General features: G+C 42.1%; 1 protein-coding gene across 1 annotated transcript; it reads left to right on the forward strand.

Annotated features, from left to right (window-relative positions):
* The first annotated feature begins 681 nt into the window (after positions 1 to 681).
* On the forward strand, positions 682 to 9,406 carry ODAPH (odontogenesis associated phosphoprotein). Its single transcript, XM_060299485.2, has 3 exons — positions 682 to 814; positions 926 to 2,794; positions 8,795 to 9,406. Exons 2-3 carry the CDS (start codon positions 2,728 to 2,730, stop codon positions 9,157 to 9,159), a joined length of 432 nt encoding a protein of 143 aa, XP_060155468.1. The 5' UTR covers positions 682 to 814; positions 926 to 2,727; the 3' UTR covers positions 9,160 to 9,406.
* Positions 9,407 to 14,062: the final 4,656 nt, after the last annotated feature.

Raw genomic sequence — 14,062 nt, forward strand, 5'->3', positions numbered from 1 at the left:
AAAAATTTTTTAAAGCCACCTACAGAACAGTTTCTGAGTATGCATGTATGTAAATATATAGGAAAAGGTATGGAAGGATATATGGCAAGCTGTTAAAAGTGCCTAGTTCTAGAGAAGGGAGCATATACTTCCGGTGGGCGGGGGCGGTGTGAGAGAGAGAGAGAAAGGAGAGGAAGGAAAAAGGCAGGCAGGGAGGGCGGGAGAGAAAATAAAATGTTAACAGCATTCTACAAATTTAAATCAAAACTATGCCATTTCTGAAAAACTAGTAGTTGCTTGTTACCATTACCCTCATCATCTCCTGGAGACATTGGCTAAAGTTGAATCCAAGTCTTAAGTTACTACCATTTCCTGTTACTCCTGGATATTTCCAAGAACTCTCTCAACCCCCGCCAGCTTTACTATTGCAAGTTACAGAAACCACTGTCTGGGAAGGTATGATGACAAGATTTTAGTTAGCTTGCCTGTGACTGATCACCTAGCAGAACCCCAAAGAAAACCCCCTTCATTTCCTGTTGAGAAATTTCCCATTCAGCTTTCCAACTGACTCAATACCTCAAAAAACTAAAAAACAGGACTTCAAAGTACTGCTACCTGAGAAGTATTGCACACTCTCATAGAACTTTTCACAATCTTCATAAATCCTCACATTCTGCCTTTTCTTTGTTTTGTTTCAGATATCCAGGTTCTAGAGGAGATGTTTGTCCAAGACAGAAAGTTGTATTATTTTTCAGTAGTAATGATAGCTAACATTTACATGGCACCAATCTCCACTGAAAGTGCTTAAATGGTATTAACTCATTTAACCTATGAGGTAGGTACTCTTATTATTCTCATTTTATAGATGAGGAAATTAGACAAGTCAGGTAACTTGCTCATGGTCTCAACAGCTGGTATAATGACACATTTTCTCGCTATTATACAGAGACACGTTGTCGACCCTGATCTACAACGCCAGACCCAGAGATTTCGATTCACTGAATGCTGAATTACTATTGAATATTCAAAACACCTGAAGGCCAGACTGCAATCATTCCATTCAGGAGCTCCTACTGGGGCAGTTAGAGGCTGAAGGATAAAATGCGAACTCACCCTATGTCTGAGGCTGGGGAAAGTCCATAGTGACTCATCGCCACAATCTGGATCTGTCTGATGTTACTGCCAAGCATAAACAGGGCGGCTGAGCATGCAGGGTGAAGTCACCTCACCGCATATATAGCCAAGACATTCAGGTATCCACAGCTTCCACCTGCTCGGGAGTCTGTCTAGTCACCGGGTTTCTCTCAGCTCTCAGGAAGAATGCATGGAATGAGAAAAAGATCGGTCTTAATCTCTGCAAATGCCTTACCCAGCCACTGGAACTGACGTAATTTTCTACTCCCTGTCTACTTCTATAGTTTGTAATCAAATACAAGAATATAAAAGTTAATAGCTGTTCTTTCCATTTAGCAAGCAGCACTAGACTTAGAATCTTTATTCTCTATGTGATTTGTTTCTATAAGTCTATGTTGGGAATACTTTAAAATCCATTTTAGCATACCACAGGCCGTGCCCTGTGTACGGCTTCAGGTATAGCTGGATTCAGAGGTTCAAATGTTGTTGTCAGAATCTGATATCTCTCCACTCTGTTTTATTGAGCAGACTCTTCATGTCTCTTCCCAACTTCAAGTCCAAAGGCAAAATGTGTGCCTTTTTTCCAATCACTTATACAAAAGACCCAGGACTAGTTTTTTTTTTCTTTCTTTCTTTCCTTTTTTTTTTTTTTTTTTTTTTTTGTGGTACGTGGGCCTCTCACTGCTGTGGCCTCTCCCATTGCAGAGCACAGGCTCCGGACCCGCAGGCTCAGCAGCCATGGCTCACGGGCCCAGGCGCTCCGTGCTCCGGACCGGGGCACGAACCCGTGTCCCCTGCATCGGCAGGCAGACTCTCAACCACTGCGCCACCAGGGAAGCCTGTGTCTTTCTCTTTCTGACCTACTTCACTTAGTATGATCATCTCTAACTCCAACGTCCGTGCTTTTAAGCACTTGTGACCGCCCACTCCCATTCCTCCAGCAGCTGACAGGAAACAAACCAGGCATCTTACGGGCAGTTTGATGAATCAGAGGGGGCCTTGGAAGGACAAATCACTAAGTTGATCTCCCAAAATTTTCATGTTTGTTTAGACAGTGACCATGATGGCTACTAGAGAAGATAGTTTTCTGACTCTGCTGCTCTTGGCTCCTTGACAAAAGCAGAGAAGAAGTCGTAATCCCTGATCCAAGATCTGTGAACAGCCTCTTCAAACTGCCGGGGTCACAAAGCCTTTAGATAACGTCCTCCCTGTCCTGTTTGGTTTTGTTAAGTAAGTAAGCTACACAGAAGGAAGCGGTGCTGAACATTTCCTGGACAGATTCTTTCTCTTGCTGAGGGAGACCTATATACACAAGTAATGAGAAGGCACTAAGAGGGGAAGTTTGAAGGAATTAAAAGGATAGTGAGGGCGTGGTTGTCCACAATCCAACTCCAACCAAGGACAGATGAATGACGTTTGGCTGTCATTACAAGAAGCTCTGGTTGACAAATACTGTCTGGTATTTCCTTGCTGATTTCTTACCCTCACACCACAGGCCCTAATCCCTGTGGTCCACTATGCAAATGAAAACTCCCTGAATCAGTCTGCAGGTGACTCACCAACCCCTTTTAAGCCACGTTGGGTTCAAGGCAGTGACTGCTTGGGGTAGAAGCCATGGCTCACAGACTCTGCTTCTCCTACTGGCTACTGGTCTGCTGGTTGGTGGTAACTGTGGCAGAAGGTAAGGGTTTTGTTTTTATTTTACTGTGGGTCCAGTAATTGATAAGTTGTGTGAAAAGACAAAATTTGGCTCCATGATTATGCATATCGTGAACTGGAACTATTTACGTCAGCTTTCATCAGCCTGTGTGGTTAAAGAGAAAGAGGCTGAATTTTATCATCGGAAGGTCCTAGTCTCAGCCCTAGCTATGTGACTTTAGACACACTTAACTGTTCTGATTTCCATTTCCTCAAGTGTGAAGTGACAGCATTAATGATGTCCATTATTATGGGGGTCGTGAGGACCAAATGAGCTATCATGCAAGAAAAGCTCTTCATCCTTCAAGCACTATATGAATACTAGTTATTATTGATATAGAGCTAACAATTTCCACCCTGAATTACAGCAATGTCCACCTCTTTATATGCCCAACAGCCTGGTATTTTGCCCATGGTGGGTGTTCAGTCTCTGTTTATTAACTGCTTTAATTAATCACATCTAGTCAGTTGTGTCTTGGTGCTGTGGAGGTTAGCCTAGACTTCTTTCTTTAAGGTTCTATTAGATTCAATTTCTCCCCTACTCCTTTCTCTTTCCTTTTCCCCCACTACAAAATTTCCAGATGGCCTGAGCCAGAGCATTGGTTTACAAACGCTGGGGACAGGAAAGAAAAGGGGGAGAGCCCCAGGAGTCAAACTGAGTCCTCCACCACTTTCACGTGGCCTGGGGCTTTGCAGGAGCTCAGTCAGACCCTAGTCATCCCCTAGCAAGTTCCCTGCACCCATCCACCAAAGCTCACAACAGAACAGAAAGGGGCAGGGACATCAGAGGTGGTGGTGAGGCCACCAGAGATCACCTTGTCCAATCTCTGCATGAACTCAGGCGATCAGAGGGCAAGGAGACAGATTACAAAGAACACCTGCCCGATTCCCAAGACAAGACCTGCAAACATCACCCGCTAAAAGTGACATCTGAAAGTGGCACCATAATACAAAACCTGACACCGGGCACCTTTCCAGAAAGTCAACCACTCTTCAGGAAACCTTGTAGATACGTAGCTAAATAAGTTATAATGAGATTAGAGGTTTATTCACATTTTTTTTTAAAACACCATTAAAATGTGATTTCTGATTTAGGCTCACTCTTCCCCACTATCCCTCAGACTAGCCTCAAAGACCTTCAAATGCAGGTTCACTCTCCCCAGGCAGCCCTGGCTCCAGGCCATCACCCACTTACACATGCCCTGGCTCTGCCAGACGGGGTCATGTGTGGGTCTCCAAACCCACCCTGTTCTCTCTCTCCTCCACAGCAGCAGCTATGGTTGCCCCCGCTCCTGATTTCACCTCTGTTTATTGCAATTCTGCTTCACATGGTGATGTTTAATGTCACTATAGTATTACCTTCACATAAGGCTTTCTTAAGACACATAGCTTTAAAATTGCAATCTCCCTCTCTCTGACATCTTTGAATTCTTAGAGCAATTTGTATATCACCCATGGTCCATACTGCATTCTGCTCTGCATTATAGATCCATGTACTTGTAACGTCTCCCCACCTCTCGAGGGCAGGCCCCGTGTCTTCATCATCTCTGCATTTGTCACAGCACGTAACAAAGTAACCTGCACACTGTTGAAACTACTAGACTTATAGCATAGGATTGAAAGAGGCCTATGTGAACTGGTATGAACTGGGCTCCTATGTCTTTACCTGTAAAATTAGAGATTTGGCTAAAATACCCAGTTATTCTGTGAGTCTACAAAATGAATTAAGTTGCAGTTACTGTGAGCAAATTAATCACAGGACTTATATTTCTTTTTGGTTCGACTCTAAAGGCACCTGAGAATTTTTGTGATCCTCCAAGTGTAAAAGAAGAACTGCATACTTATACATCAAGTATAAAACTTACTTCTCTTAGAAATCAGGGTAGTTCACTACAAACCAGCTATTGTCTGCCCAAATAACCACAGAGTACAGATAATTATATTTTTTTAAAAAAGGTCATCTCACCCTTACTTTTTTTTTTTAAAGTACTAGTTGTTAGCATACGATGAATTTCATGTCTAGACTATAGTAAACCCACTTAAAATTGATGTCCAAACTCCAAGCAATATTTTGGGTCTTGATTATTTTATTATCTTTTAATTTTTTTAATTTATTTTATTTTATTTTTGGCTGCATTGGCTCTTCGTTGCTGAGTGAGGGCTTTCTCTAGTTGCAGCAAGCGGGGGCTACTCTTCGTTGCGGTGCGCAGGCTTCTCTTTGCAGTGGCTTCTCTTGTTGTGGAGCACAGGTTCTAGGCGCACGGGCTTCAGTAATTGTGGCTTGTGGGCTCTAGAGCACAGGCTCAGGAGTTCTGGCACACGGGCTTAGTTGCTCCACGGCACGTGGGATCTTCCCAGACCAGGGCTGGAACCCGTGTCCCCTGCATTGGCAGGTGGATTCTTAACCACTGCGCCACCCGGGAAGCCCTATCCTCTAATTTTGAATGTAAGTTATTATTGCAATTTTCCTGGGACTGGAGGGACTTCCCTGGCGGTCCAGTGGGTAAGACTCTGCACTCCCACGTCAGGGGGCACAGGTTCAACCCCTGGTGAGGGAACTAAGATCCTGCATGCCGGGCAGCGAGGCCAAAAAAAATTTTTTTCTGGGACTGGAATGAAATACTGAGCTTCACAAAACTCTACAGAGAGGAACTCAGCATCTTCACTCAACATCTGCCTCATTCAATTAATCAGCTATGTACTGGGCATGAGGCCAAGCCAGGGACTGTTCTGGGTACTAGGGACATAGCAATGACCAACAGAGTCAACAGGCCTTGTGTTGATGGAGGCCAATAACAACAGCTAAGACCTACCAAATGCACGTGTCAGGCATGTTCTCAGCACTTTACAAGCCAGTGAGATAGGTAGTTATTATTTTCTCCATTTTACAAATAAGGAAAAGAAGACTGGGAGAAGTTAAGGAAGCTGTCGATGGTCACACAATTATTAAACGGCAGAGCTCAGGGATCCTATGCCGTTCTGCCTCTCAAAATGTTTCCAATCTGCACTTAAATATTTGACCTACTTTGGTCTAATTATGGTTGCAAAAGAGCTCTTTGTGTTTGATATTCAGTATCTTTGGTGTCATGTCAGTATGTTACATAATGAGAAATATTTGCTTATTAATGATCACATTATCCCTGAGAGGTAGGAATGTGGTAACTTTTGAAATTATGGAAACTGAGATTTCTCTCAGTCTGTTCAAGTCCACTGTAGGCACTGGGCTAGCGATGAGACCAGGTGTACAGAATGATCAGACAGATACTTCAGTGCAGGAGGAATACAACCGCTGAATGGTAATCACATGACTGATGAATATGATGAAAGTGGACTCACAGGGTGCTAGGGAAGCATATTGCCAGGGGCCTTAAGCCAGCCTCAAGGGAGGGAAGGCCTCCCTGAGGAAATGAGACATGATCTACCATAAACTTCTTTGGTTCTACTTCTCTCACTTCAAAGAGAACTCTACACACTTCTGAGTCTATTTTTTCCCACCTATTTAAGCCACTGGAATCTGACTCGGTTTCCTCCATTCCACAAAAACTACTTCAAAAAAATCATCCATGGCTCTGGGCTTTTAAAAATCTGGTTCCAGATGCCTAGAGCACCATTGTCAGGAGGATTTGGAGAATAGCCTCAGTTTTAAGAAGTAGAAAAAGCACAAGGGGTGGGTGTTTTTAAAAACTGGAGTCCAGCTTACTGAGTGGCAGAGCCCAAGACCTAGCTAAGCCTGATCTGATAGCAAAATGTCAAGATGGAGCTTAAGAATAAGGCTAGCTTCAGACTTCCCTGGTGGCACAGTGGTTAAGAATCCTCCTGCCAATGTATGGGGCACGGGTTCGAGCCCTGGCCCGGGAAGATCCCACATTCCGCGGAGCAACTAAGCCCGTGCGCCACAACTACTGAGCCTGCGCTCTCGAGCCCGCGAGCCACAACTACTGAAGCCCGCATGCCTAGAGCCCATGCTCTGCAACAAAAGAAGCCACCACGATGAGAATCCCGCGCACCACAACGAAGAGTAGCCCCTGCTCGCCGCAACTAGAGAAAGCCCGTGCATAGCAACGAAGACCCAACGCAGCTAATAATATATAAATTTTTTTTAAAATTTAAGAATAAGGCTAGCTTCTCCCCTAGTGACTGGATTCTCAGCAGAAAGTTTTCATGTTACAAAGGTTCAGAATTGATCTGATTGTGTAGAGGAAAGAATGAGTAATATGGGATTTAATCATCTTCTGTAGTTAGAAATGTCTTAATCTAGTTTCAGCCATAAGATTTTAATACTCAGTAGCCTGGGTGGGTATGGGAGAAAGGGTCAGTATTTAATTCAAGAAACAGACACCCATTCAAGCTGGCTTAAAAGAAAATGAATAGAGCTGGAGGTGGGGTGATTATTATAAAGATATTTCCAAGGAACTTAAGTACAGCCAGCCCTCAAAAAGACCAGCCCTGAGAAAGTCAAGAGTCAAGGTTACTCTCATCATCACTCTGTTACCACAGAGGCACTTGTCTCTTTTTCTCTTTGAGAGACTTTCCCCATTTTACAGCTATGGAAATATTGGTTTCTCTGTTTATTAAACATTCAACTGGCCAATACCTGACACTCCAGCCCCCGCCCTACCACTTCCAGTAACATCTTCCACTAGTTGTGTCTCTGTTGAAATTCTTGAGTGAGAATCTGATTGGTCACTGGCCAGCCAATGAATGAGTTGAGTGTCTAACAACAGTCCAATCAGCCATAGCCAAAGGAGTGTAGTACTGACCTTTCCAGATATTATGGGTGAAAGAGAATCTCTAGAAGGGGCTTTGAATAAGCAGACCCAGTATAACCAAGAAACCTGAATTCAGCTGTTTTAAAGGTGAGGGGAATCTAGCTCTCAACTTACTGTGAGGAATTCATTTTTCCATCATTCACACTCAGCAACCCTTTCCAGGCCTGTTTTGGTAAGTCTCTAAGGGAGTGAAGAAATAATTTCCTAAAGGAAAGCTTGCTTTTTCGCAGCCAGTTTGATTGTATGATACAGTTAGAGGGAAGACCTTGACACTGGAGGTTGATCCAAATTTCTTCTCAGAAATTAATGTCATCCTGGTCCTCAGTGCTCATTCCCCTGGAGCAAGTAGATGTTCCCTCCCTTCCTCTTCAGGGAATGATTTCACTGCTGGGGAAGTGAAGCAGGCCTTTTCTTTACATTACTTTTTTTCCATCAAATTTTCTTTCTTTATGTATAATTTATGCACAATAAAATGCACAAATCCTAAGGGTATATATTGATCACATTTAGATATGTGTGTGTGTATCCGTATGTGTGTACATTTGTACTTTTGTGTATATAGGTATGTATGTGTAAATGTAAATGTGTGTGTGTGTATCTATCTCCATATTCATGTAACAACCACCCAGATCGAGATCTAAAGAATTCACTGGTTACTTTTTCCACTAAATAACACCTACGCTAACCCTAAGCTAACTATTTTTGACTTTTTTTTTTTTTACCATAGATTAGTTTTGCTTGTTCTTGAACTTCATAAAAATGGAATCTTACAGTATGTATTCTTTTGTGTCTAACTTCTTTGCTCAACATAACATCACAGGATACATCCATGTTGTTGTATTAGTAATTCTTCCTTTTCATTGCTGAGTATTCTTTCATTGTATGAATACACAGTTTGTTTATCCATTCTCCTATTGATGGACACTGGCATTGTTAGCAGGTTTGGGTTAATGTTAATAAGACTGTTGTGAACGTTCTTGAACTAGTCTTTTGTAGATATAAGCACTCATTTCTCTTGGGTAAATTCCGAGTGGAATTTCTGGGTCATAAGGAGTGTCCGTGTCTCATTTTACTGGGCTGGGCAGTTCTCTCAAACATGCTTTGAGACTCTAGAATTCTCTCTTCCCCTCTTTCTCCCCTGCCTCCACCTGAAGACTCTCCCCTCTGCTCGTGTCATCAGGCCTGTTTCCTGACTTGCGCTTTTCTCCCCACAGGACAGGAAGAGGTATTCACCCCTCCTGGAGACTCACAAAATAATGCAGAGCCTACAGACTGCCAGATCTTTACACTTACCCCTCCTCCCACCACAAGGAACCCAGTGACGAGGATCCAGCCCATCACCAGGACACCCAGGTGTCCCTTCCATTTTTTCCCACCACAAAGGCCCAGAGTCCACATTAGGTTCCCATACAGACCTTTCCTCCCTCCGAGGTGCTACCACCATTTTCAGTTCCATCCATTTTTTCGGCCGCACAGTCGCCTTCCTCCTTATTATTATTTCCCCAGAAGAAGACTCTGGAGAGGAAGCTCCTCTGAGGAAAGCAGAGAAAAGAGAGAAGCGCCAAACATGCTGAAGTAAAAGAAGCCAAGGCCTCAGGAAAAAGATTTCTGTTTTCAGTGACTAAACTAAAACTATTGGACTGGAAAATTAAGCATCGGTGATATCTCATTGTGGTCTTGATCTGCATTTCCCTGATGATTAGAGATGTTGAGCCTTTTCATGTGCCTGTTGGCCATCTGCATGTCTTCTTTGGAAAAATGTCTATTCAGTTCTGCCCATTTTTTCATCAAGTTGTTTGTTTTTTTGATGTTGAATTGTATGAATGCTCAGGTACTTTTATATGTAAGAAAAAAATAAAGAAAACCACTTCTTTCCTTTTTCAAGCACAGAGCATATTTGACTAATTTTTATAATAAAGTATAAGTAAATTTCAGGTTCCAATAGGAACTTCCTTGTTCTAAACAGCAGAAGGACCAAAGCATTGAGGAGTGGGAGGTACAAACGAGCAGACACAACTGAAGCAGTGTATTTGGGGCAATAAATTCTGTATACCTGAGCAACTCCTAGAGTTATCACCAGGTAAAAGCACTGAGTCATCATAAAACAGCTCTAAACTGGAAACAGCATGAATGTCCACCAACAGTAGAAAGGGTAAATAATGATCATCTCATATCCTAGAATACAACACAGCCATGAAAAACAGCAGATCGCTGCTTCACACAACAACATAAATGAATCTCACAATTTCGTGTTGAGTGAAAGAAGCCAAACACAAAAGAATACATACAGTAAGAGTCCATTTATATGAAATTCAGGAACAAGCAAAACCAACCCATGGTGATGTGATAGAGGTCAGAATAGTGATGACTTTTGAGGGGATATTGGCTGAGTAAGGGCAAGAGGGAGCCTGCTGGGACCTGAAAATATTCCATTTCTTAATCCGGGTGATGGTTACACAGGGTGTACACATTTCTAAAAATTCACCAAGCTGTATGTTTAAGATTTATGTATTGTACAATATGTAAATTATCTTTCAATTGAAAATGTTTTAAATGCTGCAGTGCAGAGGAAATCAGTAAAGGTATGCTAATTATAACTGTAGATTTAATTTGTTAAATAAGCTTTCAAATATTTCACTGACTGGTAGTTGGCAAGGTTATATTAAGTAATATTTCACTGATAAGTCAGACATAGAAAGACAAATACTGTATAATATCACTTATATGTGGAATCTAAAAAAGCCAAATTCACAGAGAGTAGAGTGACTGGGAAAGGTGGAGAAATGGGGAGATATTGGTCAAAAGGCACAAACTTCCACTTCTAAGATTAACAAGTCCTAGGGATCTAATGTACAGTGTGGTGATTATAGCTAATAATACTCTATTATATATTTAAAAGTTGCTAAAAGAGTAGATCCTGAATGTTCTCATCACAAAAAAGTGATGGTAATTGTGTAACGGGATGGAGGTGGTAGCTAATGCTTTGGTGGTGACCGTTTTGCAACAGGTAAGTGTTACAAAATCAACATGTTGTACACCTTAAACTTACACAATGTAATATGTCAATTACATCTCAATAAAGCGGGGAGGGGGAGGCACTATTTCACTGAAATATCACCTCATAACAGTAAGCAGAAGGGACTTCCCTGGTGGCGCAGTGGATAAGACTCCATGCTTCCAATGCAGGGGACCCAGGTTCTGATCCATGGTCAGGGAATTAGATCCCACATGCTGTGACTAAGAGTTCACATGCCACAACTAAGGAACCTGCGCGCCGCAACTAAGGAACCTGCGCACCGTAACTAAGACCCAGCGCCACCAAATAAATAAATACTAAAAAAAAAAAAAATAACAGTAAGCAGAAGACTTTGCATATTTTTTAGCACGAAGTAATATGTATTTGTCTTTCCCAACTAAGGCAAATTTAAACCAGAAATTTTTTAACAGCCTCAAATATAACCCTATAGTTGGCTATCAAAAGAACCAGAAAAAGAGAGAAACACACATTCTGAACAGAAGTTATCTCCCACAATGTTGACATTGGAAATTTATGATAAGCATGAATTGGACAGTAGCAGTTCAATGATTTGTGTAGAAGGGGCCATCTATACTAATACATCTGAAACCTCTTGACACAGATGTCCAGGTCCTTAACAGTGGCCTGCATGACTTGGCCTCCCCACGCCTCATCCCCAGCCTCTTCCTCTCTGACCTCATCTCACACTACTCTTTTCCCTTCTCACTCCACTCCAGACACACTGCCCTCCTTGCTGGTCCTCACACCAAACGCACTCCCTCCTGAGGACTTGTGCCCTGGCGGTCCCTCTGGCTACGGTGCCTTTGACCCAGATAATACAGGTTATCCATAGGGGTCCTCCCCTCACTTCTTTCAGGACCTTCATAAAATGCCACCTCTCAGTTCCTGGCCACCCGAATTAAATGTGCATGCACAGACCTACTTCCTCTTCCCATTCCTGGCTTTATTTTTATCCCTAGCATGAATCACATTCAATCATTCTATATGTATTCATAGTTTCCTCTTTTATTATTTGTCTTTCACATCAGAAAGTAAGCTCTTTAAAAGCAGTGATTTGTATCTATTGTGTTCATTCCTTTATCTCCAGGACTTAAAACAATCCTTGCATATAGTAGGGATTCAATAAATATTTGTTAAATAAATGATCTTTTAAGGCTCCTGGTATTTTAACCCTATTTGCTTCCAAATCAATTCCCACATGTCAGAGGAAGTCTCAGGATTTTAAAATCTTCTCCAGCAAAAAAAGAACTTCTATTGAGGAGAGAAAGATAAGGTATAAACATCTCTCTCAAATAAAACAGTTACTGGCCACTGGTGCATGCTTTCAAACTTCTGTGAAGAATTTTAACATGAGTCTTTCTCTTTTCAGTGCTGATAAATTTTTTCCCTTTCAGTAGTTCGTTAGAAAATAGGTCAGAATGGTAACCAGAGACAGAGAATCCTCCAATTTAATTGCTCACTTAATTTTGTAATTTTTTCAGGCTTTTATTAGTAGAATCTATCACTTTTTTCAAAACCTGAGTCCAATACTCTTTGTAAAATCTCTCCAGGCTAGGTCAAGACATACAGATTGCCTGGGAAAGCTATTATCTGAGATGCCTCTTCAAACTGTTATTCTTTAAATATCTGTTCAACAAGCAAGGAGAAACTGATTTTCTGACAACAAAATTTATAGATATCTTGGCTTATGTTCTAAATAGGTGATTTATTACATGTTCTGTACATAGTAAACACTTTACCTTTTTTTGGAAAAATCTTTCGCCATGTTCCTTCACTTGGGGAATTAGATGCCCACCATCACTCAGAATAGAGGTAGATTTCATATAGTCATAGAATTGTGTGCAAAATGTGTCTTAAGTTTCTGTTTCCATGCTGGCAAAGTATTTCTCTTTTCCTATAGCCTCTTTTCAGTTTTCATTGGTGATTTATTTTTTCAAATCAACATGTTGAGAGGTATATCGAGGACTTTATTTTTAGACACATAATAGATAACTTGTTTCCCCTAAACAACATGCCCTACACTTTTGTAAATTCAGAACTCCAGTGGACTGACTGCTGACTTAACATACATCTTAGCTGACTGATACCAAGGTTGGAAATGTGCCTCAGGCTGTACCATGCGGACTCCCTATGCTGCATTCCAATATAATCAAGAAAAGTGGCCAGAGCCACAGTGTGGACTAATTTTCCAATTTCCATTCATTGTGAGCATCAACTTACATTTTGCTGCTTGTAAATCACACTTGAAGACCATATTTCCGATTCATTCCAAAGATGTTCAGCGCCCTTTTGTTGGATCAGCTCTCTTGGAAGTAGCCTGATCAGCCTTCCTGCCACTCTGCATTTGCCCATCCGCTCCCATTTCATCGTTGTGAGGCAAATTTACTTTCATAACTCTTCAGGGTTTTTTTCTTTTACTCAGGATTCTCAGTGAAGTTCACAGCTCCTCCTCATTGCCCCCACGCTCCCACCAGCCTACCTCTCCTCCAGCCACTGGTTCTGCCTTGCTGACCTCTGAGTCACCAGCCACCTGCTGACAGTAGGGGAGCCCTGATCCAATCAGAGAGACAAACGCCACGTGCGTTGGGTCTCCTCTGCTCCCACTCTGCTTCCTAAACCTTTAAGACCTGACTAACAGAGAGTTTAACTATCAATGTCCACCAGGGCGCGCCCCTCCACGGCCGGCACCATCCGATGGCCCGTCTGTTACAGTTCTTCCTTGCCACCCCTGCGGTTCAAATAGATTACGCAATCCTTAACACTGGGCCCTTAAAAACGGGGAAAGAAGACGGCTTATTGCATGGACAAAAGAGCAGATAATACCCCTCAGGTGAAATTTATCGCAGGTTTTAGCGCTTCTCTCCTTGGGAAGGAAATCGCTCTCTACTGCCCCCTCTTGGATCACGCTTGACAGCCCTGGGCAGTCCTGGGCGGAGCCAAAGGAGTAAGGTGTCGTCGTAGTGAAATGGATGTAAGGCCAGCTGCAGCAACCCTCGAGCTCAGACCTTTCACAACCCTCCTTAAATAATTCCTGTCCATCCGAACAGAGCTGACGTCTTCATTCCTCTGCCCTAGAAGGGAAAAAGTGCTTCTCTCGCATTAACTTATTTCCTCCCAAGACTCAGCAGAAGAAAGGGGATCTGAACACCTTACTTAGGACGACAAGTATAATTTAAAATACATTCTTCTGGCTGGGCTGCATTTCCAGTTTAAAATAATTTTTGATCTACAATATACTTTGAGCCAAGCTATATTATCTGAATCTGGTGTTTACCTTTGTTTTCAGGAAGTATGAAACACATCTACAAAGGAAAATCTCCAACACTCAAGCCTCACTTTTTAAGACCTTTAGTATCCTTTCTTCAAAGAAGGAACCCAAGTGACCAATAAATATCTAAAAAGAAAAAATCTATGAAAACATGTGTAACCTCAGTAGTAATCAAGA

This window comes from Globicephala melas, chromosome 5 (genome assembly GCF_963455315.2).
Source record: "Globicephala melas chromosome 5, mGloMel1.2, whole genome shotgun sequence".
In the NCBI taxonomy this organism is placed as follows: domain Eukaryota; kingdom Metazoa; phylum Chordata; class Mammalia; order Artiodactyla; family Delphinidae; genus Globicephala; species Globicephala melas.